The sequence below is a fragment of the Ovis aries genome, chromosome 18 (assembly GCF_016772045.2).
Source record: "Ovis aries strain OAR_USU_Benz2616 breed Rambouillet chromosome 18, ARS-UI_Ramb_v3.0, whole genome shotgun sequence".
NCBI lineage: Eukaryota > Metazoa > Chordata > Mammalia > Artiodactyla > Bovidae > Ovis > Ovis aries.
In genome coordinates this window covers 16,515,326-16,537,848 of record NC_056071.1, presented here as the reverse complement: position 1 = coordinate 16,537,848, position 22,523 = coordinate 16,515,326, and the positions used below count along the sequence as shown (strand labels likewise).

Sequence of the window (22,523 nt, the reverse complement as noted above, 5' to 3'; positions counted from 1 at the left end):
TACTGCTTACTAGTTGTAGACACTTGGCTAACACTTGCCATGTATCAAGTCATGTAATCTTGATAACCCATAGAAGAACCACTTCAATGGTTCCAATCCACAGGTGAGAAAACTGAGGCTGAGAAAAGCTGAATAGCTTGCCCATGACTACACTGCAAAACACAGAGCTTAGACCCCAATCCAGGTCACTCTGACTCCAAACCTTGCTCTTCCATTGTGCTCAAAACCCTGGAATTCAGGGTTCCCTGTCATCAATGACTTCCCCACCCATGCACACCTCAGCTCCTTCAGAATGGCCTTTCGTGTTCAACTCCTCAACATCAGGACCCTTTACTGATATCTGTCCTTTCTTTTGGCCCATACAAAGACAGGTGTCTGTCGATTGATTAAACGACAACACTGATTTATGACTTGCTCACCGCATCTTTGATCTATCATGTGTAAGTCAATACTTCCCATTTGACATGTTTTAAATGGGAGCTCTTTATAAGATGTTGTGAATATGACATTCTAATTCTCAACACTTTCTTTCTTCCCTTTCCCCTCTCCCTGTCCCTTCCCTTTCACTTCCTACACTACCCTCCATTTTATCTCTAAAAATAAAGCTTCATCAGCTACTCCCTTAAAATTCCCATAAAAGACTTCATTTGACCTCAGCAGGTTACCCTGCTAATGGTTACTAGCACAGGGACTATATATGTCTGGCGAAAAACCCTACTCTACTCTTTAAAAGCCACAAGCTCTCCCAACACATCCATCCTATTTCTGATCACTTTTTTTTTTTTTTGCTCTCTTGCCAACTCATGTCATTTTAAGTTTTCAGTGAGCTTCCACTTTCTTACTCTCTAAAATGTCCATCAGAAACTCTCTTGGGATGCCAATACTCCTGGCTACCTACAGGCAATCCAGAACATGAACCAAATACTTTAACAAGCATTGCAATCAACACATTAACAATCATTGCAATTATTGAGGAAGCTTGAGATGGATGATTAAACAGGTCTTTTGTTGGCTTTGCAATGGCAATAATATTGTATTTCTTTCTTTTAGCATTATTTTAATACTATAATTGGGATGATTATCCAACAGAATTCCTGGCAAGCATCTGGAAGATATCAGTTTGAAAGAACTCAATAAATACTAATTCTCTCATTATAAGAGAATAATAAAATTTTTAAGGTTCATGTTGAAAAACACTCAACATACATGTACCCTGCTTTAAAAATGTCTATAATTGTTAAACATAATCCATATTACAAGAGATTTACCAGTTATGAATTCCACATAGAAATATATTTTTCACCCATCAGCATAACCCCTGAGTAAAATACAGCTAATTCCACCCTTGGGGTATCATCCACATTTAATTTATCACTGATCTGTTGGAAGAAAACTGTTTCTCCTTAGGGCTTGTCCAAAAGTAAAAATGACTAGTGTGCATTACAGAATGAACTCATTCTGTCCATGATGGGAGAAAGAGCTTTTCCAAAGAAGTCACAGAGTCAATTACTCTCTTAAACCTAAAGAGGACAAAGCCCATGCATTATTGGAAATGTAAAACCTAAAATCGAGTATATATGTTTTTCACTTCAAGTAACAAATTGTCTTTCTTACTCTGTTCTACTCATTTAAAAGGAATGAAAAGCTATCCCTTTTCCTGTCTCTTCTTCTCATTAACTCTCCTCAAACTTCCCTAATGCGAAGAGATTCAGTTGGTAGGCTAAGTAACAAGGCAATAAACATCAGTGAATAAGATCTTTCTCTTTTTCTCACAGAGATCAGTTGATGGAAGATGAGACCATCTTCCAAGGTCTTCTTTTCTTGAGTTTTTGTCCCCCATCAATATGAAATTATCCCCAACTTGACCTCAATGGCTCCTAAACTATTAACAATTGTTGACTGTAAACTTAAGACTTTGTGCTTCGGTATGACAAAAGTACTAAGTGTTCCCAGAGACAAAAGCTATGACATACAGCAGCTGCTACAATGGCAGCCCACTTTTATAGGTGCACATAGTCATCAAGCTGCGTGATTATACAATATCCAGTGGTTGAGTTCAAGTCATCAACCCACCATTTTTGTCTGTAACACAGAGTGCTATGGATGTGATTCAGCTGAGAACAGTGTTGTTTCCCAAACATGATCCCATTCTTATTCCAAGAAGCTTTGATGGGTCTTTGCTAAGTGCACACAAGCTGATTCAGATCTAAAATTCAAATTAAGAAGCCAGATGCAGCCAAGGTCAGCTGAAGGACTCCCAGAGTCTCCATCAGATAGGAATAGACCTCAAAGGCCAATAATTGATGGTTCTCTGGCCACCAGCTAAATGTGGGACTTCTAGGCTTTGGTTTTTGCGTTTTTGAATGATAGATGTGAGCTACACAATTTCCCAAACCCTTTTGAATTCTAAAGTTTTATGCTAGCTGCCACTGAGCTTCTCCACAGGGCCAAAGATAATCTTTTTTTTTCCTTAATTGGACTATAATTGCTTTACTATTTTGTGTTATTTTCTGTTGTTTAACAATGTGAATCAATCAGCTCTCTCTCTCTGTCTCTCTCTCTCTCTCTCTCTCTCTCTCTCTCTATATATATATATATATATATATATATATATATATACACACACATACACATATGAGGAGAGTGAAAAGTTGGCTTAAAGCTCAACATTCAGAAAACTAAGTTCATGGCATCCAGTCCCATCACTTCATGGCAAATAGATAAGCAGTGGAAACAGTGGCTGACTTTATTTTTCTGGGCTCCAAAATCACTGCAGATGGTAACTGCAGACATGAAATTAAAAGAGGCTTACTTTGTCAACAAAGATCCATCAAGTCAAGGCTATGGTTTTTCCGGTGGTCATGTATGGATGTGAGAGTTGGACTATAAAGAAAGCTGAGCACTGAAGAATTGATGCTTTTGAACTGTGGTTTTGGAGAAGACTCTTGAGAGTCCCTTGGACTGCAAGTCCAACCAGTCCATCCTAAAGGAAATCAGTCCTAGGTGTTCACTGGAGGACTGATGTTGAAGCTGAAACTCCAATACTTTGGCCACCTTATGCGAAGAGCTGACTCATTTGAAAAGACCCTGATGCTGGAAAAGATTGAAGGTGGGAGGAGAAGGGGATGACAGAGGATGAGATGGTTGGATGACATCACCGACTCAATGGACATGAGTTTGGGTGAACTCTGGGAGTTGGTGATGGACAGGGAGGCCTGGCATGCTGCAGTCCATGGGGTCACAAAGAGTTGGACTCGGCTGAGCAACTGAACTGAACTGAACTGAACACATATATGTTCAGTTCACACACACACACACACACACACACACACATATCCCCTCCCTCCTGAGCCTCCCTCCCACTCCATCATCCCAACCCTCTAGGTCATCACAGAGCACCAAGCCGAGCTCTCTGTGCTGTATAGCAGCTTCTCATGAGCTACCTATTTTATACATGGTGGTATATATATCAATACCACTCTCTCAAACCATCCCACCCGCTCCTTCCCCCTGAGTTCACAAGTCTGTTCTCTAAGTCCGTAGGACAAAGATATCCTAACAAGTGAAAAGAACAGTGACCTGGACCCATGGACAATTACTCTGACAGAAAAATCAAACCTGTCTTTAAAAAGGAACCCCTTTCTCCAGTAGACTTTTCAACATGCAGGGTTTCATAGATGAGACAGTAAGAACAGCTGTCGAAGGAGATCATGGATCTTGCCTGCTCTGAGGCCCTCAAAGCCACAAGCATGTTTTAAAACAAACATGCCTTGTTACAGCAAAGCTGGTGATGCACATTTCTTGGATTAAATTCTTGAGATCTCTAAGTATGATCCACAAATAATACTAATTGTCTATCTTTTACAATCTGGGAAACAGTAAAATATATATATATATATCTCTTTAGGTAAGCCAACATATGGAGAGAAGGGCAGATGTACTTTTATGAAGCAGTTAGCTGAGTGGTTTAAGGTATGCCTTCTCAATGGAGAAAAAACATTGCATTTACGCTTGAATATTTCTTTGGAGGGAAAGGTGTTCTCAGTTATCATCTTTTCCAAATCCTTATCACAGGCTTGCAATGAAAATGCTTATCCTTCAGGCTAAGTGATATATATTTGCATACACACATATTATTATAAATATGCTAATAACATTTTGCATTAACACAGAGGATGGAAGTACTTTATTAGATACTTAAGCTCATGACTCCACAGGACATCCATGAAATAGCTCGGGGAGAGGGACGGTTTGCCAGCTTTTTCAAATGGCAAGAAATGGCCTGATAAGATATCTGAATGATGACTTCAAGTTTGGACTGGTTGACACTACACTCCTCTTATAAAAAGATCATGACCCTTATTTGCAGTGATTCAATGTTTTATTCTTCTACCCTTCTTGTCCACCCTGGATCCTTCTAGTCCATGGCCGAAGAAACCACTGGAAATGGGAAAGTGGCTGCAAGGTGACCTCAGGGCATTTTTCCAGGCTTCACCCCCTCAATCTCTGCTTCACTCCTCTCAATGCATCCATGTCCTTTAAACTGGCATCTCAGCTGACCTGCATGGTGTTACCCCATTTCAGCTTAATAATCTCACTCCAATCTCATTCTTCTCTTTTAACTTGAGGGCTTTTGTTATTTTTTTTTTTTTAGGGTAAACTAATAGATATTTATTAAATCATGATTCTAACCCTCCTATATTTACTTAGTGTGCTTGCATTTCTAAAATAAAAGCAAATAACCTTTCAGCATTGCAATGAAATTTTAGTTAATTTTATTTAGACTGGGAGTACTTTTTAAAGTTATATTTGTGGACTTTTTACTTCTGTTAAGCATGAAACAAAAGTAGAATATCAGTTTTGCTGCCTCAAAATATGACAAGACGAAAAAAATCACAGGAGGATATACAACACCCATGATCAAATTTGTTTAGCTGAGAAAACTTTCAAACTTTTTCTTTGCTTTGGTTTTGGCCTTGGTAAAATATGAATTTTAATCTTCAGCCATTTGTCCTCCTGCAACAACATATATTGAGGGCTATTTAAAGATACAGCCCCTAAAAAGTGTCCCCTGCCCCTCACATCCACACTCACCCTGCAGATGAAGAGCACAGTATACCACTGGGGTCATTAGAATGCCACTGGTCATGACCTCAGCCCTGTGCTCTGTCCAAGGAAGGAAACGGGACAGAGAGAAAGCCCCCAAGTCAGAAACAACCAACCCTGGCTTCCTCGGACGCCTGAAGCTCCCCAGCAGGATGTCAGGGTTTCCTGAAGGTTTCCAGGAAAGCCTCAAAGAGCCCCTTCAGTCCAACGCGGTAGGGCTGACGGAGGAACTTACCATGAGGGCACTGTAGGTGTAGGGATAGTGGTAAGCCAGATAGCAGGCATCTTCGGCGTGCGGGAAGATGACGGCAAAGGTCAGCGTGTAATAGCACTTCCCAGAAGCTGCCCCCGCCCCGGCTGTTCTCTGGCGATAATGATTTCTAGAAGAGAAGGGAGAGAGAGGCGAGTGAGTGAAAGGTGGGAAGAACTGTCATTTAGATGCCATAGACCCAAAATCACTGGAGCCATGAAATTCAAAGACACTCGCTTCTTGGAAGAAAAGCTATGACAAACCTAGACAGTATACCAAAAAGCAGAGACCTAACTTTGCCGACAAAGGTCCATCTAGTCAAAGCTATGGTTTTTCCAGCAGTTATGTACAGATGTGAGAGTGGGACCATAATGAAGGCTGAGTGCTGAAGAAATGATGCTTTCAAATTGTGGTGCTAGACAAGACGCTTGAGAATCCCTTGGACAGCAAGGAGATCAAACCAGTCAATCCTATTTCCAATTTCCCAAAGGAAATCAACCCTGAATATCTACTGGAAGGACTGACGCTGAAGCTGAAGCTGAAGCTCCAATCCTTTGACCCCCTGATGCAAAAAGCCAACTCATTAGAAAAGACTCTGATGCTGGAAAAGACTGAAGGGAAAAGTAGCAGGTGGAAGAGGATGAGATGGTTTAGATAGCATCACTGAGCCAATGGACGTGAGTCTGAGCAAACTCAGGGAGATAGTGAAACACGGGAAAGCCTGATGTGCTGCTGTTCATGGGTTTGCAAAGAGTCGGACATGAGTTAGTGACTGAACAACAATGAAGATCAAAAGCTAGTGAGTGCCTTGGACCCAGATCTGCCTGCAAAGCCTCTGTTCTTTCCACAACAGCACTTTCTTCCCAAAGGCATACATTTGTTACCCCCAACATGGTTCAGCTTCTTGCAGCTTGAGAATGTATGCTTTCCTTTGTCAAAGATGAAGACCCAATTTTGATACTTCAGAGAACGGTACCAAAGTAAATTGCCCCCAGGAGTACATTCCCAGCAATATTTTCCCCACACACTGCCAGTTACATTCCCCTTTTGCCTCTTGATCCTGAGACAGGCTGGCAGGCTTTCCTGAGAAATGCTATCATCAAGGCTGTATTACAATGGAAAATACACCCAGACACAGATGCAATTCCACATCTGAACATTAACAACATTGGCTTTCGTGTCCATTATGTTTTGGGGTTTCGCTGGGGAGAAGGGTGGGGAGAGGGAAGAAATAGCAGATAATTATTCTGTGTGTTCTTGCAAGTATAAAAAATACAGACTATTCTCTTCTGCCATTTTATCACTTTCATGACACCTCCACCAAAAGAATCAAGCAATCGAGAAAGGAAGAAATAGAAAATCTACTCTCTTGTTTCTAGTGGTTTGGTGGTTTTTCAACACAGGAAGTCCTCTATAGACAGACAAGCTCTGTTCTGAGCGCGTTCGTAAGTCCAATTTATTGTTAAGTCCAACAAAGCCGGTCTAGGTATCCAACTAACACAATTGGGTATATAGGACTGTACTGTAAAAGGTCTATAATTTTTTTCACACAAATAATACATTACAAACACAAAAAAATAAAGAAAGCATTTTTCATCTTATAATACAGGACTTATAAAAGTACAGTACAGTGGTACAGTACAACAGCTTGGCATGCAAGGGCTGGCATCGAGTGAACAGGCAAGAAGAGTACTGATGGAGGTGGGAGACGGTAGAGCTGAAGGGTCATCAGCGACAGGAGACGGAGGCTAAGCTGCAATTTGACTTACACCTGATATGCCATCACTCACACGGATGGCACAGGTTCTGGTTCCTGGCTGGATTCAATTCTATCTCCCTCTTGAAAAAAGCGATTCAGTGATACATGTTCACATCTCTGAGAGTTCAAAACCTGAAGGTTCATATATAGGAGGCTTACTGGACTCATACAACTAAGAATGGGAGAAAGAGAAATTCACAGTTCCATGGACTACGACCCGCATTTCTCTCGCCTCAGCTTCTGCCAACATGGCACTCTGGGTCCCTGATCATTCTAGGGAAAGAAAGAAGTTTCCACTGATGTAAGTGTCAAGTGACGATCCCGCCCGGCTTCTCAGCTGCCTATTAATAGAAGCCATAGCCTTTGTGACTACAGGATTAGAAACTTCAAAAAGGCATCTTCATCCATGGTGTTCTCTGGTCCTTGATACCTAACTGGTCTACTCTCTCCAGATTTCCCTAAAGTTCTATAGTTTCTGCAGGGCTAAGGTTCTGATTACTAGCAAGTATGTAAAGAAGCAGATGGTAACTCAGAAAGCATGCAGACCACATATGCTCTACCTCTTATTCTCTCTGACTTCACTCGTAAAGGCTCTACTGCAAACACACATTCCGTTTACACTAGCAATTATACCTCTCTTCGAAGTGAAATGAGCCAGTCGTCATTTTGGTCAAATGGTCAACATTTTGACAACTAATCAAAATGTGGAAGAGAATTTTACATGCACGAGTGTGAAAGCACACGTACACCACACATTTATACTCGTGAAGGTAAAGGCATTACCAAAAGAGGGGTCTAGCTACTCGCCATTCAGAAGCCATTAAAGAGGCCAAGTTGGTGGAAAAGAAAGTTTGCTTTATTTAGATGCTTAGAAGCCAACAACTAGGGGGAGGGTGGACTCCTGTCCAAAGGCCAATGCCCCCTCACTCCTGACAATCAAGGGGCGAGGGCTTTTCTAGACAAAGGGAGGGGGCTTCGTGCAGATACAACACACACACAACCCAGCTGACAGTCATCTTGAAACTGGTCATCAGCGGTCTGACCAGCATCATCTTGATGGTTTTAGGTACAGCTCATCCTCAGTTCCAGGGTCAGCTTGCTTCCATGCCTTTGAGGCCAGTTCTTGGAATCGTGGCGGCTTACTTCATGGCCACAGTTGGGTCATCGTGTAGCTAACTTGTTTCACCTGGTGGGAGTTTCAGTCTCTATGAGACAACTCACAGGATGTGGCTCAGAATATCATCTACAGCCCTTGAGCAGGAACTGTCACTGACTATGCTTAAGGACTACCTTATCGCTGTTATTTGGTCTTTGTCTGTTTTCCTTCATTTCTACATGATCTCACTTCTCTAACTAAATTTGTTCTTTGGCTAAAGTTTTTCTACAGGCAAAATGCAGGCTGAGAACATGGGGTACAAGGACCATAGGGTCCTGCTCTCTTTCAAAGGCAGGTAAAAATACACAACTAGTGCACTGGGCCTCCCTCATAGCTCAGTCAGTAAATCATCTGTCTGCAATGCAAGAGACCTGGGTTTGACGCCTGGATCGGGAAGATCCTCTGGAAAAGGAAATGGCAAGTTACTCCGGTATTCTTGCCTGGAGAATCCCATGGACAAAGGAGCCTGGCAGGCTCCTTTGGGGTCGCAAGAGTCAGACACGACTTAGCAACTAAAACCAAACCAGTGCCTTGTCATCCCCAAGTTTTTCACCTACACGGAGTAGAACCAGAGTCTGCATCTTTACTCAAGGTTAATAAGATGCCCCCAGGGTGAGTGGGGGTGGTCTCATCTCACATGAGTCTTGTTTCTTTTTAGGTTTCCTACTGCATAATGAGGGCTAACCAGGTGGCTCAGTGGCAAAGAAACTGCCTGCTGATGCAGGAGATGTAAGTTCGATCCCTGGGTCAAAAAGATGCCCTGGAGGAGGGCATGGCAACCCACTCTAGTATCCTTGTCTGGAGAATCCCATGGACAGAGCAGCCTGGTGGGCTCCACGGTCCATAGAGTCACAAAGAGTCGGACACGACTGAAGGGAATAAGCATGCATTTGGGCATACAACAAGCACAGTTAACAGGATTCAACCGCAAATGGGCCTGAATGGGATTGTGGGCTAACTCCAAAACCAAGTTTTTGTGTTTTTTTTTTTTTTCATTCTATCCTCTGTCTCATAAGAATGGATAAAAAGACAAGTCATCTTTTGGTTTAATACAGCAAGAATTTGAAGTTTTGGCTTTCATAAATCAGGGCTACCTATAAACTTAAAGTCTAAAATAACTGAATGATAAATAATTCAGAGGAGAGCTAGTGAACGTTATTTATTCACTATCATTCTTTATGTCATCAGTATTTGATGCCACCAAGATGCTTCTATTAATTATTAATCATTGCTAACATTCACGGAACATCTAGTATGCACCAGACACTGTTTTAAGAGTTCCATGGACTTTATCTTATTTCATTTCATCTTCAGCACAGATCTATCAAGTGGATACCATTAACATCCCCCTTTACTGATGAGGAATCTGAAGTTGAGAGAGGCTGGAATAATTTTACCCAAGATCATATCATTAATGGGTGGTAGAACTTTGACTCCCAGATCTTTCTCTCCTTGATCTGTTCTTCTAGTGGGAAAAGAAGCCTGGGGAAACTCAAGTGTGCTCTCGAATTAGACCCTAGATGCGTTATGCATGCATGCTAAGTTGCTTCACTTCAGTTCAGTCACTGAGTCGTGTCCAATTCTTTGTGACCCCATGAATTGCAGCACGCCAGGCCTCCCTGTCCCTCCTGGAGTTCACGCAAACTCATGTCCATCGAGTCAGTGATGCCATCCAGCCATCTCATCCTCTGTCATCCCCTTCTCCTCCTGCCCCCAATCCCTCCCAGCATCAGAGTCTTTTCCAATGAGTCAACTCTTTGCATGAGGTGGCCAAAGTATTGGAGTTTTGGCTTCAGCATCAGTCCTTTCAGTGATCACCCAGGAATGATCTCCTTTAGAATGGACTGGTTGGATCTCCTTGCAGTCCAAGGGACTCTCAAGAGTCTTCTCCAACTCCACAGTTCAAAAGCATCAATTCTTCGGCACTCAGCTTTCTTCCCAGTCCAACTCTCACATCCATGCATGACCAGTGGAAAAACCATAGCCTTGACTAGACAGACCTTTGTTGGCAAAGTAATGTCTCTGCTTCTGAATATGCTATCTAGGTTGGTCATAACTTTCCTTCCAAGGAGTAAGTATCTTTTAATTTCATGGCTGCAATCACCATCTGCAGTCATGTCCAACTCTATGCGACCCAATGGACTGTAGCCTGCCAGGCTTCTCTGTCCAAGGGATTCTTCAGGCAAGAATATTGGAGTGAGTTGCCATGCTCTCCTCCAGGGGATCTTCCCAACCCAGGGATCACACCTGCATCTTTTATGTCTCCTGCACTGGCAGGCGAGTTCTTTACCACTAGTGTCATCTGGGAAAGTGAAAGTCACTCAGTCGTATCTGACTGTTTGCAACTCCATGGACTATACAGTCCATGGCATTCTCCAGGCCAGAATACTGGAGTGGGTTCCCTTTCCCTTCTCCAGGGGATCTTTCCAGCCCAGGGATCGAACCCAGGTCTCCTGCATTGCAGGCAGATTCTTTACCAGCTGAGCCACCAGGGAAGGCTAAAAATAATGAAGTGGGTAGCCTATCCCTTCTCCAGTGGATCTTCCTGACCCAGGAATCAAACTGGAGTCTCCTGCAGTGCAGGAGATTTCTTTACCAACTGAGTTATCATCTGAGAAGCCCCCTGGATATGTCATCTTGGGTCAAGGATAATATGGAAAGATCAGTTATTCCACAGTTAAAAGGCTCCCCTCTGCTTTTTCATTCCCTGAACCATTTATCTTTGGAAGGATCTGCACTTTTATAATCATAAAGCCTTCAATGAAGCAAGGAGCAAAGTCCACAAATGCATAGTTATGAACTCCATCTATTTCCATTTGTACTTTAAAACAGGACGGGAAGTCATATTTTTTATTTTATTTTGGAGAAGCCTTTTTTTTTTTTCTGTGCATGTGCATGAAAGAAGTAAATGCCAAGACAGAAAGGGAATTAGATAATTTCATAATGACGATGACTCTGTTTAACATGGGTGTATCATTTCACTTAACAGGATCTAACAAGGCAGAGCTGCCAAGTCACCAGGCTGCCGTGTGTCTGTGGCATTTCTAATCTTCTGGAGAGCACCAAATCTCTCTCCTGAGATCCCCGGCAAGAATGCGCGACGGCAGAGCTCTTGTATGACATTCATCTTCATGAGTGAGCTGTTCCGTCCCCTCTCACGAGCAGAGATAAATGTCAGAAGAGATCAGCCGTGGTGTATTACATGGCCACTGTGAATGGGCAGCTTCTCTCCCTCTTGCCCTTCAGCAAAAAAAAAAAAAAAAAAAATTGCTTCAGACCAGAGCTGAGAGAGAATTCAAAAAGGTGTGCAGCTGTGTACATTCGAGAAGAAGCAGACCTCAGGGAAGTAAATAAAGCAGAAACTAAAACTGCCCTGGCCTACTTTTATGAGAGGTGTGGAAAAACAAGCCTGCCCATTTCTTTCTTCCCTCAGAGGATCCCTTTTGGTTTTCTGGCTTAGTGGTCTGTAAGGTGGGTGGGCAAGGGGGTGGGTGGAGGTACTCCAGGGAAGGGGCAAGAAGATCAAATCAACTGAACATGGGGAGAAGATGTGAGACTTCCCCTTTAAATATATCACGGTCTTAGAAGAAAGAAACAAAGTGGTTGAACATAAGGGTTGACACTGATGCCGGTATGCTGTGCAAATCGACCTACTGTGATGAATAATTGTGAAACAAGTTAGATTCCAGAGTTAGGAAAAACACTGACTGAAACTACCCACCCTGACTAGGCACCACAGCAACCACTTGCATGAGTTATTTTACAACAGGAGGTCCTGGTAAGGAATAATGGAACTAACAAGCCATCATCAACCAGAAGAATTCAGGAAAGGTCAAAAAGAGACGCCGCATGTCCAGTCAACCTCCCAGAATCCTTCTCGCTGGACTCCATATTGGTTGAGCAATGCACACACCACCAGGAAGGAACCCAAGTCAGAATGATTGGCCAGAGACAACCCAGAAACTAATCCCATCACCGTAAAAACTGAGACGTCGAATCACATGTCAAAGCAGTCCTCCTGGGTTCCCTTACCCTGCTCTCCACCTGGGCCCCACCTTAACAACAAACTCTCCTGATTTGTCAATGTCTCCTTGGACAACTCACTTCCCAGTGTTAGACAAGAACCCACTCTCGGGTCCTGGAAGGGGTCCCCCTTCCTGCAACGATAGAGTAACAGTGTTATCCATTCTTCTCTGTTGTTTCCCAGGGCTGGAATATGAGAAATATATTACATTGCATATTGATGGTTTTCATATGTCAGATAGTTAAGTATGGATTGCTACACAGGAGCCTTCCCGAGGGAGGGATGGGAATAGCTCACCATCTCTAATGGCAACCCACTCCAGTATTCTTGCCTGGAGAATTCCATGGACAGAGGAGCCTGGTGGGCTATACCGTCCACGGGGTCGCAAAGAGTCAGACAAGACTGAGTGACTTCACTTTCACTTTCTGGCAAGGTACTTAAATTTGCAGAAGACTTCTCAAGTGGATTTACAGATTATATTATCTAAATTAAACCCTACAACACAGACAATTCATTTTTTTCTAAATTTGGCTTGGAATTCAGAGATTGATAATAATATTACATTTTAAGCACGAATGACAGAGAGAATGGAAGAACTGACATGATCTACCTCCTACCCTTAATACTAGCTCTTTCTCAAGAATTCTTATTTGCATAAAAATTCACTAACTAGATCTGGGGAGTTAACCACAATTTTTCAAAATTATCCACCAGATACTTTACAACTATATATCTCATGGTCAACTTTAAGGGTACAGATGCCCCAAGTTATCAATAGTATAAAGATATAATAATTTTACATTTAAAATTTCAAGATTTAAATTTTAAATTATTTCTCTCATCTTTTCCCCATGATTTAAAATTCTAAACTTTTTGCATGTTTTCTAAGGGTACATAATATACTAGTACAGCAAGACTTATATAATTGAATTTTTTAAGTTTTGAACAAGTTATCAAAGTCCATCATGGATTGGGGCTTCTCTGCAGTCCAGTGATTAAGAATCCACTTGCCAATGCAGAGGACACAGGTTCAATCCCTAATCTGGGAGGATCCCACATGCCATTGAGCAACTAAGCCCGTGTGCCACAGCTGCTGAGCCTGCATGCCTAGGGGCCGTGCTCTGCAACAAGAGAAGCCACGGCAATGAGAAGCCTGCACACCACAACTAGAGAGGAGCCCCCAGTCATCTCTACTAGAGAAAGCCCGTGCTCAGCAGCGAAGACTCGGCCCAGCCACAAATAAATAGATAAATCATTTTTTAAAATCCATGGATTACTGTATGTTATCAAAATACTTTGGAGATCACTTTTTAAGTGATAATGCTCAGACCCCAAAAGCAGTCAGCCCATTTCCTTAATTGATCATTATTGCTATCACTTTTTAAGGGAAATGAATATCCCATTCTTTCTGAGTGCTCTGTTTTTTCCTTTCACCCTCCCATAGATACACTCAGGTACCATGGCTCCTGGTTCTTTCCACAATAAGCACCCAGCCGATCCTTTAGAACGTGGTGCTAAATCTAAGAATGTAAACAGTCAAAGGACTTCTGAGTGCCTGATGACACATTGGAGACAAAGAAATAAAGAGGCAAAGTTCTCCCAAATAAATATATTAGAATAATACAGTATACTAATGCATATATATGGAATTTAGAAAGATGGTAACAATAACCCTGTATGAGAGACAGCAAAAGAGACACAGATGTATAGCACAGTCTTTTGGACTCTGTGGGAGAAGGAGAAGGTGGGATGATTTGGGAGAATGGCATGGAAACATGTATAATATCATATATGAAATGAATCGCCAGTCCAGGTTCAATGCATGACACTGGATGCTTGGGGCTGGTGCCCTGAGATGACCCAGAAGGATGGTACAGGGAGGGAGGAGGGAGGGGGGTTCAGGATGGGGAACACGTGTATACCTGTGGCAGATTCATGTTGATGTATTGTGAAGTAATTAACCTCTAATTAAAATAAATAAATTTATATTTTTTTAAAAAGCAAGGATGAAGAAAAAAATAATCTTCTAGAGCAGAGTGAAAAACTAACATCATATATTAATGCATATGGCGGCTCAGATGGTAAAGCATCTGCCTGCAATGCAGGAGACCTGGGTTCGATCCCTGGGTCAGGAAGATCCCCTGGAGAAGGAAATGGCAACCCACTCCAGCATTCTTGCCTGGAAAATCCCATGGTTGGAGGAGCCTGATAGGTTACAGTCCACGGGGTCACAAAGAGTTGGACATGACTAAGCGTCTTTGCTTTCACTTTTTCATGGAATGTAGAGAGAGAGTACAGATGAGCTTGTTTGTGGGGTAGGAATTAGAGAACAGACATAGGAGAACAGACCTAGGGACACAGGAGGGAAAGGGGAGGGTGAGACAAATAGCGAGATTAAGTCTGACATATATACATTCCCATGTGTAAACAGACAGCTGGTGGGAAGCTGCTGTATAACACAGGAAGCTCAGCTCAGTGCCCTGTGATGACCTACAGGGGTGGGATGGGGAGGGTGGAAGGGGAGTGGGAGTCTCAAAAGGGAGGAGATATATATATACGTATAGCTGATTCACTTCACGGTACAGTAGACACAAACACAACATTGGAAAGGAATTATACTCCAGTAAAACAATTAAAAGTCAATGATGCACTCTAATAGAAAGAAGATGTAATTAATTGCAATAAAATACCATATATTTTTAAAAAGATTGTGGTAAGTGAAAGAGGGAAACAAATACATTTTCTAATCTAAGGCATTTTACCTTAGGGAAAATTACTCTGATTTGTGGTTGAATAGAGATGCACATATCTATCCTGTTGTTAGATCACATTATTGGAAATATGTTAACACAATGTGGCCAATCATTGTAAAACAAGCTACGTGACTGTGTAGCAGTCTTATCCATTCATCTGCTTGGATTCATGATTGGAAGGTGAAAAATGAATTATATTACACATGCATGGTTTTCATGTTACCCCTCTGTTGCTCTTTAATCACATAACAATTGTCTTGTTAATGAATCTAAAAGCTATTAACATTAACACAGGCATTCTTTAGGCCAAGGCTCTGCTTTGGGATGTCTGACTTCTTCCTTCTCTTCTGGGCAAATGCTTAGTCCCTTAAGCTGATGCTTTATCCTCCAGCCCAAGGAACCAGCCTCTAGGGGGAGCTATTCCCTCTCCACCCCTACTCCCCAGAGGATGCTGAAAGTTAATGCTTGTCTAGTCTCCTACTAAGCTACAGATCCGAGCCTGCTGCAAGCTGGGTCTTTCATGCTTATTTAGGATTACTATTTAAGGACACTTAAAAGTTATTCCTTTCTAAAACTTTTCATATATTTATGTACTTTATTGGCTTTTTATTTTTCAGACCCCTGTGCTGGGTCTTCACTGCTGCCTGGGTTTTCTCTAGTTGCGGCAAGCAAAGGCTATTCTCTAGTTGCGATGTGCAGGCTTCTCATTGCGGTGGCTTTTCCTGTGGCAGAGTACAGGCTCTACGGCACGTAGGCCTCAGTCATTGTGGCACACAGTCTCAGTCGCCCCGTGGCATGTGGGATCTTCTTGGACAAGGGATTGAACCCGTGTTCCTTGTATTGGCAGGTGGACTCTTAACCACTGGACCACCAGCGCAGTCCTAAAAGTTATTCTTGATACACCAACATCCAAATTCATCTTTCATTATTTTCCACTGCAGCTATGGCTGCTATCACTGTAAGGTGATTTTAGTCTCAGTCTCTGTAGACCGTAAAAATATCCTAAGAGTCTGTAGCTAGGTGGGCAAGCAAGTAACTGCTATGGAAAATAAATAAAAGCATATGATTTTGCTATTGTTCTGAAGACTATAAGGAAAATACTAGCCTACCCAGGTCCACATTCTAATACATGCAAGACTGAAGGCTGTCGACTCTTTTATTATTAATATAAACAGTTAGCCCAGCTCTGTGCGGTATAGACTGTCCTTGCTTTGTGGTGATGTTTGCCCTTATGTCTGATAGAGCAATACAGCTCTAGACCTTTCTCTCTGACAATGTTCCTGTCCTCACAGTCTCAAAACCCAAGAGGCATAAGCATTTTGCACTCTCTTTCTTTTTGATATTTGTAACAATCCTAAACTTTCCAATGCCTGATAATATTCTCCAGGGCCCCTTGTCATCTCAGAAAGAGATACAACTTACTTTATCCCAGAAAATAGGTAGTAGCCTATCAATTTTTACAAGAAACTAGCAATGAGCTAATAATTAATTACATCACTTCTACCTGTCCACAATTCCTATCTCTCTCTCTCTTTTATTATTTTTTTTGTCTTATGAATTTCTATTTTATTTTCTATCAAAGGAAACTGCACAAATAAGCAATTCATGGGCCTGGAATGAATTTGTTTTATCAAAATACATGGATAATTCAAATTTCATTACACCTTTACAGGATAAATTGATGAAACTGGCTACTGATCAAGAGTTGAAGATGAATTCTGAAAATACTTTTGTCTTTTACTTTTTTCCAAAATGCTATCTTGTGTGGAGGAATAGTTACTTAAGTGTACTTGTCAAAATTCACGCTTACCTACTTTGGAAAACTGAAGTGCAGGATGGATAAGAATAAGCCAGAATATCTGAGACATTTTTGTTCACTGAGACAAATGGAAATAGGAAGGAAACTGAAGGCTGATGCAGTCGTCATAGGTTGAGCCTGTATCCAACAAAAGGTCTAAAGGTGTTGATGTGTTTAAATAAGAATAGATGACTTTTCACAGAACCAAAAGATATTTCTTGTGGTCTACTGTGGGTGTCATTTAACATGCTTATGCTTCTGAAAGACAGCATTTGTCATTGAGAGGGTGATGAGTAAACCAGAAAAGCACAGATTGATCAGGTTTATAAGATTAAAATGGAGAAGCAGGAAGGACTTCCCTGGTGGTCCAGTGGCTAAGACTCCATGCTCCCAACGTAGGGAGCCCAGTTTCAATCCCTGGTCAGGGAACTAGATCCTGCATGCCACAACTAAGACCTGTCACAGAGAAATAAATAAATAGCAAATAAATATTTTTAAAGACAGTTTTTAGAATGGAGAAGTAAGAAGTTGAGGGAGAATGAAAGAGCAAGGGGAGCTAACAGTCTAACTTACTTGTAATAACAGATGTCGTAGCCTGTCCGTACCCAGGTGGGCCTGCCAAGAAGAGCCTCCTTCACGGAATACAGAGTCAGCTGCATCCCTACAAAAAATAAAGGCAGGATTAATCCATGAGGGGGGTAAAAAGGAAAGGAGAGTTGTGGTAGGCTGAATAACAGCCCTCTGACATACCCAGATCTTGGGCCTTCCCTAGCAGTCCAGTAGTTAAGACTCTGAACTTCCAGTCCAGGGGGTATAAGCTTGATCCTGGGCTTCCCTGGTGGCTCAGACAATAAAGAATATGCTTGCAATGCAGGAGAGCAGGGTTCTATCCCTGAGTCAGAAAGATCCCCTGGAAAAGGGAATGGCAACCTACTCCAGTATTCTTGCCTGGAGAATTCCATAGACAGGGGAGCCTGACAGGCTAACCACACGGGTTTGCAAAGAGTCAGACATGACTGAGCGACTAACACTTTTGGGAACTAAGATCTCTCATGTCACACTGCGTGGCCAAAAATAAATAAATAAATAAAATAAAATTAGGAATATCTGAAAAATAAAAAAGATACCCAGGTCTTAACCCTTGGGAGCTGTGTGTTAACCTTCTATGACAAAAGAGACTTTGTGGATATGATTACATTAAGTATCTTGAGAGGAGGAGATCCTGGTTGTCCCTAAATTCAATCACACGTGTCTTTCCAAGAGAGAGGCTGGGAGAGGTTTGAGCTTAGAGGAGAAGCAACGTGACTGAATCAGAGAGATTTGAGGATGCTCTGACGCTGAAGATGGAGGAAGGGACCATGAGCCAAGGACTGTGAAGAATACAGCTCTAAAAGCTGGAAAACAGAAATAAATAATCTGCTAGCCTGTCCAGAGGAAGCCTTCCAACACCTTGACTTAAGCCCAGGGAAACTGACTTGTGGGACTTGAGACTTGTGGACTTCGGAACGGTAAAAAAATACATTTGTCTTCTTCAAAACCACAAAATATGAGACAATTTGTTTCAACAGCTACAGCAAGTGAATTCAAGAGTTCATGATTCCCTTTTCTCTTTCTATACCAGCAAAAGTCTATTTCATCACTGCAAAACAGACGCAATGTCCTAGGATCGAGCCTGGAGATGTGGGAATACTTTTTCTTTGCTCAGAGCCACTCAGTGCATTAGCATACGAGCCAACAGTAACAGGCAGAACTTCCAGGTTCTAGAAACATTCAAGATAAATATGGGGGAAAAAAAAAGATAAATATGGGCTCCTAATCACTCTTTATCCGTTGAATGTCTCCTCTAAAAGGGCCACAGGTGTTAGGGAGAATTTAAACGTTCGCCACTCTTTTCTGAGAGTGTGAATGAGCATTGTTCTGCTGAATCGTGCTGTGTGCCTGTCTATCACAAACAGCAACGCGTGTGCTCCTGGGGGATTCATGAGATGGAGAGAAGGAATAAGTGAGAGGGCTCACTGACTTCGAAAAGTTCAAGCTGAGATGGGGAGGTAGGTAGTTGTGAAAAGTTACATGAAGTACAGTAAGTCCCCTACATATAAATGAGTTCTATTCCGAGAGTGCATTCCTAAGTCCAATTTGCTCATAAGTCCAATAAGTTAGCCTCGGTACCCAACTACCATAATCAGTTATATAGTACTGTACTGTAATGATACTTTGCACACAAATTACACATAGCAAAGACAAATCTTTTTTTTTTTTTAATCTCATAGAATAGTACCTTGAAAAGTACAGTAAGCACAGTACAATAGCTGGCGTACAGGGGCTGGAATCAAGCGAACAGGCCAGAGGAGTTACTGATGGAGGAGGGAGAGGAGGTGGGAGATGGTAGAGCTGAAGGATCGTCAGCAATAGGAGACGGAGGGCACGCTGCAAGGTCACTCACGCTTAACATTGATGGCAGAGGCTCTGACTCCTTGCTAGATTCAGTTCTATCTACTCTCTTGAAAAAAAAGAAAAAAATGATCCAGTGATTCCTGGATTGTAATGTGGCAGCTATATCACCACTGTTTTACACTTGCTTCCACACATCATGGGCTTGAGATAAAGATACTGTACTACTGTGCTCTATACATTACTGGACAGTACACAAAAGAACGACTATTTATAGAGGATGCATGGGGGTGACAATGTACACCACACACGCGAACTAACTTAAGTGACTCAATCTGCAAATGCGCGTTTACATCTTGGAAAGTTTGCAACTTGAAGGTTCATATGCCGAGGACTTCCTTCAGTTACATTGCATGGCAATAGAAATTTGCTCGAGGTTGGCAGCTTTCTCGCCATTTAGGTTAACCAAAACCTACCATCCCAACTTCAAACCCTATGCAACCCAAGCAGAGCTTGGTCCAACACTCAAAAGTGACATCATTCTTGGTATTGTTGTGAAAGCCTCTCTCCCCTGAGTGCACATACCGTAATTGAACTGGCTGTTGGGCTTCTCACAGTTGATGATGTTGAAGCGGTAGGGGACAGCAGCCCTCATGCCGCTCACCTTGAAGTAGAACCACTGCTGGTGCTGCGTGCTGTTCACATCAGCATTGACCAGTAAGTCGTACTCAAACCTGCAAAGGCAGAAGCAAAACGGGTGGGTTAAAAGCCTTCAAGAGAACTGCCGACAATGAGAAGTCCACACATCTCAGGTTCTGGATGACAGATCTAAGACCCAGGATCTCAGTTGGCTGGTAAGCTTTGGTTTTCATCCTTGTCTTACAATTTTGGACACAGGCTCTAGAAATTTAAGGAGAGGGAAGCAGTATTAAAAGTCAGTTATACAATTAGAGCACATCTTTTTATTACACAGTAAGAAAGCTTCAAGTAGTGATGTACGGATGTCAGACTTGGACCATAAAGAAGGCTGAGTGCCAAAGAATTGATGCTTTTGAATTGTGGTGATGGAGAAAACTCTTGAGAATCCCTTGGACTGCAAGGAGATCAAACAAACCCTACAGACATGAATTTGAACAAACCCTGGGAGATAGTGGAGGACAGAGGAGCCTAGCATGCTGTGGTCCATGGGGTCACGAAGACCCAGACATGACTTAGCAACTGAACGATGACAGTAACAATGAAGTGTCTATCCAGGTCGAAAAACATAAGTGTGCTATATTCCAGAGAAAAAATGTGATCACATCTGGCTGGATATGCCATTACTATCTGATGGCATTACATGATTTTGAGCATCAGTCTCCTCACATGAAAATTAGAAATAGTGTCTAAACTTGCAGTACTGTTTGTAAAGATTAAGTAGAATAGCATATGTAAATCCCCATCAGGGCAACAAACATGAATTAGACTAGTAATGAGGGATTTGTTTGTTTGCCCCCCCTTTTTAATTGATTTAGCTTACATGCACTAAAGTGTACAAATCTTAAATGTACAATTCAGCGAGTTTAAACAAATTCACCTGGACATACCTGTCTGACAGTTCACTGGATCAATATGTAGAACAGTTCCTGAACCCCAGAAAGTCCTTATGTGTCTCCACCCTGTCACTATGTCTCCAAAAAATTATCTTTTGAGCTTTAGCAACCAAATTGGCAATGCAGTTTTGACTTAATATTATCATCAGGATACTTTGTTTTCAAAAGTCTTATCCCAGCCCCTTGACACACTCTTTTTCATAAAATTGAGCTTTATTCTAAGATAAAGTCACAACAGGGTTTGAAGCAGGGGGAGGACTTAAATCAGATTTTTTTTTTCTTTCAAGCACCCAGTCTTGTTAAGCAAGTAATGAAAGTCAGTATCACCAACAGTAAAACAAAATAACATTGAGTCCTTGCCATTTTATGACATCAAGAAAAGGCAATGTAAAATCATCACCAATGTGAAACTGTTGCCAAAATAAATGTTTCTCTAGAATCTAATCATGAAGCAGGAAACAGATTCCAGTTGTGGATTGTTCTACAATAACCCACTCTGAATTTTTAAAAACATCAGTGTCAATGTCATGAAAGGCCATGAAAAGATGATGAAGTGAATAGTTCTCGATTAATGTGTGTGCCAAGTATGCAGTCTTTGATAGAGTTCTGGAATTAAAAAAAAAAAAAGCCATAAAGGTATTTGTGACCTTTGGGGAAATTTGTGTATAGACACTATCATTACATGATCTTTGAGTTGCATGTGGGATCTTCCAAGACCAGGGATCAAACCCACAGTCCCTGCATTGGCAGGCGGATTCTTAATCACCAGACCACCTGGGAAGTCAAAGTCTCCACTTTCTTGACATCAGCTAATGAGTTCCCTGGTGGTGTGCTGGTAAACATTTATCAACTCTCAGGAAAATAAAAAACCTTCACATGCTGGCCGGTTTGTATGTTGTAAATGCTCCCACCATAATAGATTTCAAACTATCGATGTGAGGTTCCTGAAAACAGAGGACGGGACAGATAGTCACAAAATGCTGGCTTGAGCTGCCAGGACCTACCCCTGCAGCTTTCCTTACTTACTCACGCACTTGGATGGCTTTGCGAAGATTTCCTGACTCAAACGCGGAGAAGAACTGCAAGCAGTCAGAAGCAGTATCTTGCAAAGGCCTGAAATGAATTTAAGAACCTGTTATTATAGGAGTGACTGCTATTCTTAGACACGGATTGACATTTCTTAGAGATAAGCTTCATCTTACAGATCTTTAACACGAATTTTCACCATGTTGTTTTTAGGAGAAGGAATGGATTACTAACCTAAAATATTCTTATTCACATGCCATTAAAAGGTTATTCAATATGCCCACCACCCCTCACCCTCGCTCCACTGATGTTCAGGACCACCTACCAAGGCTCATCTAAACTGAAGACAACCTTATTTATAATATCACTTGGCTGGATGAGTCTCCGGACATCCTCAAGTATCTTGATCCTGGAAACGAAAATTGGAAACATTTTAAGGGTTGGCCCTCACTTCTTACTCCATCCATCCTATGTCGTGTGGAAAGCACTTTGGGAGTCATCAGTGATTTATAAAAGAAAAATGCAATAGTCTCCCCACCTTGAGCTGAATGAGTAGAAAAAGCAGCATGCCTCCTTCCTCTACTTCATTATCAAACAATAAAACTGCACTGAGCAGTGGGAATGTACAAAGCTGTGATGCCAAACTGTAGTTTTAGGAGAATTGTCTA

The 22,523-nt window shown here is 41.8% G+C and overlaps 1 protein-coding gene across 17 annotated transcripts in view; it reads right to left on the bottom strand.

The window, feature by feature from the left end:
- AGBL1 (AGBL carboxypeptidase 1) overlaps positions 1-22,523 on the bottom strand; it is a 1,135,995-nt gene that overhangs the window by 926,678 nt on the left and 186,794 nt on the right. For all 17 annotated transcript variants that reach the window (XM_060401589.1, XM_060401588.1, XM_060401580.1 and 14 more), the window contains 5 exons: positions 22,181-22,264; positions 21,856-21,942; positions 19,823-19,971; positions 17,420-17,507; positions 5,342-5,486 (listed from right to left, as the gene is read on the bottom strand). In XM_060401589.1, the coding sequence (XP_060257572.1) occupies positions 5,342-5,486; positions 17,420-17,507; positions 19,823-19,971; positions 21,856-21,942; positions 22,181-22,264 (553 nt within the window). The remainder of the gene's footprint in view (positions 1-5,341; positions 5,487-17,419; positions 17,508-19,822; positions 19,972-21,855; positions 21,943-22,180; positions 22,265-22,523) is intronic.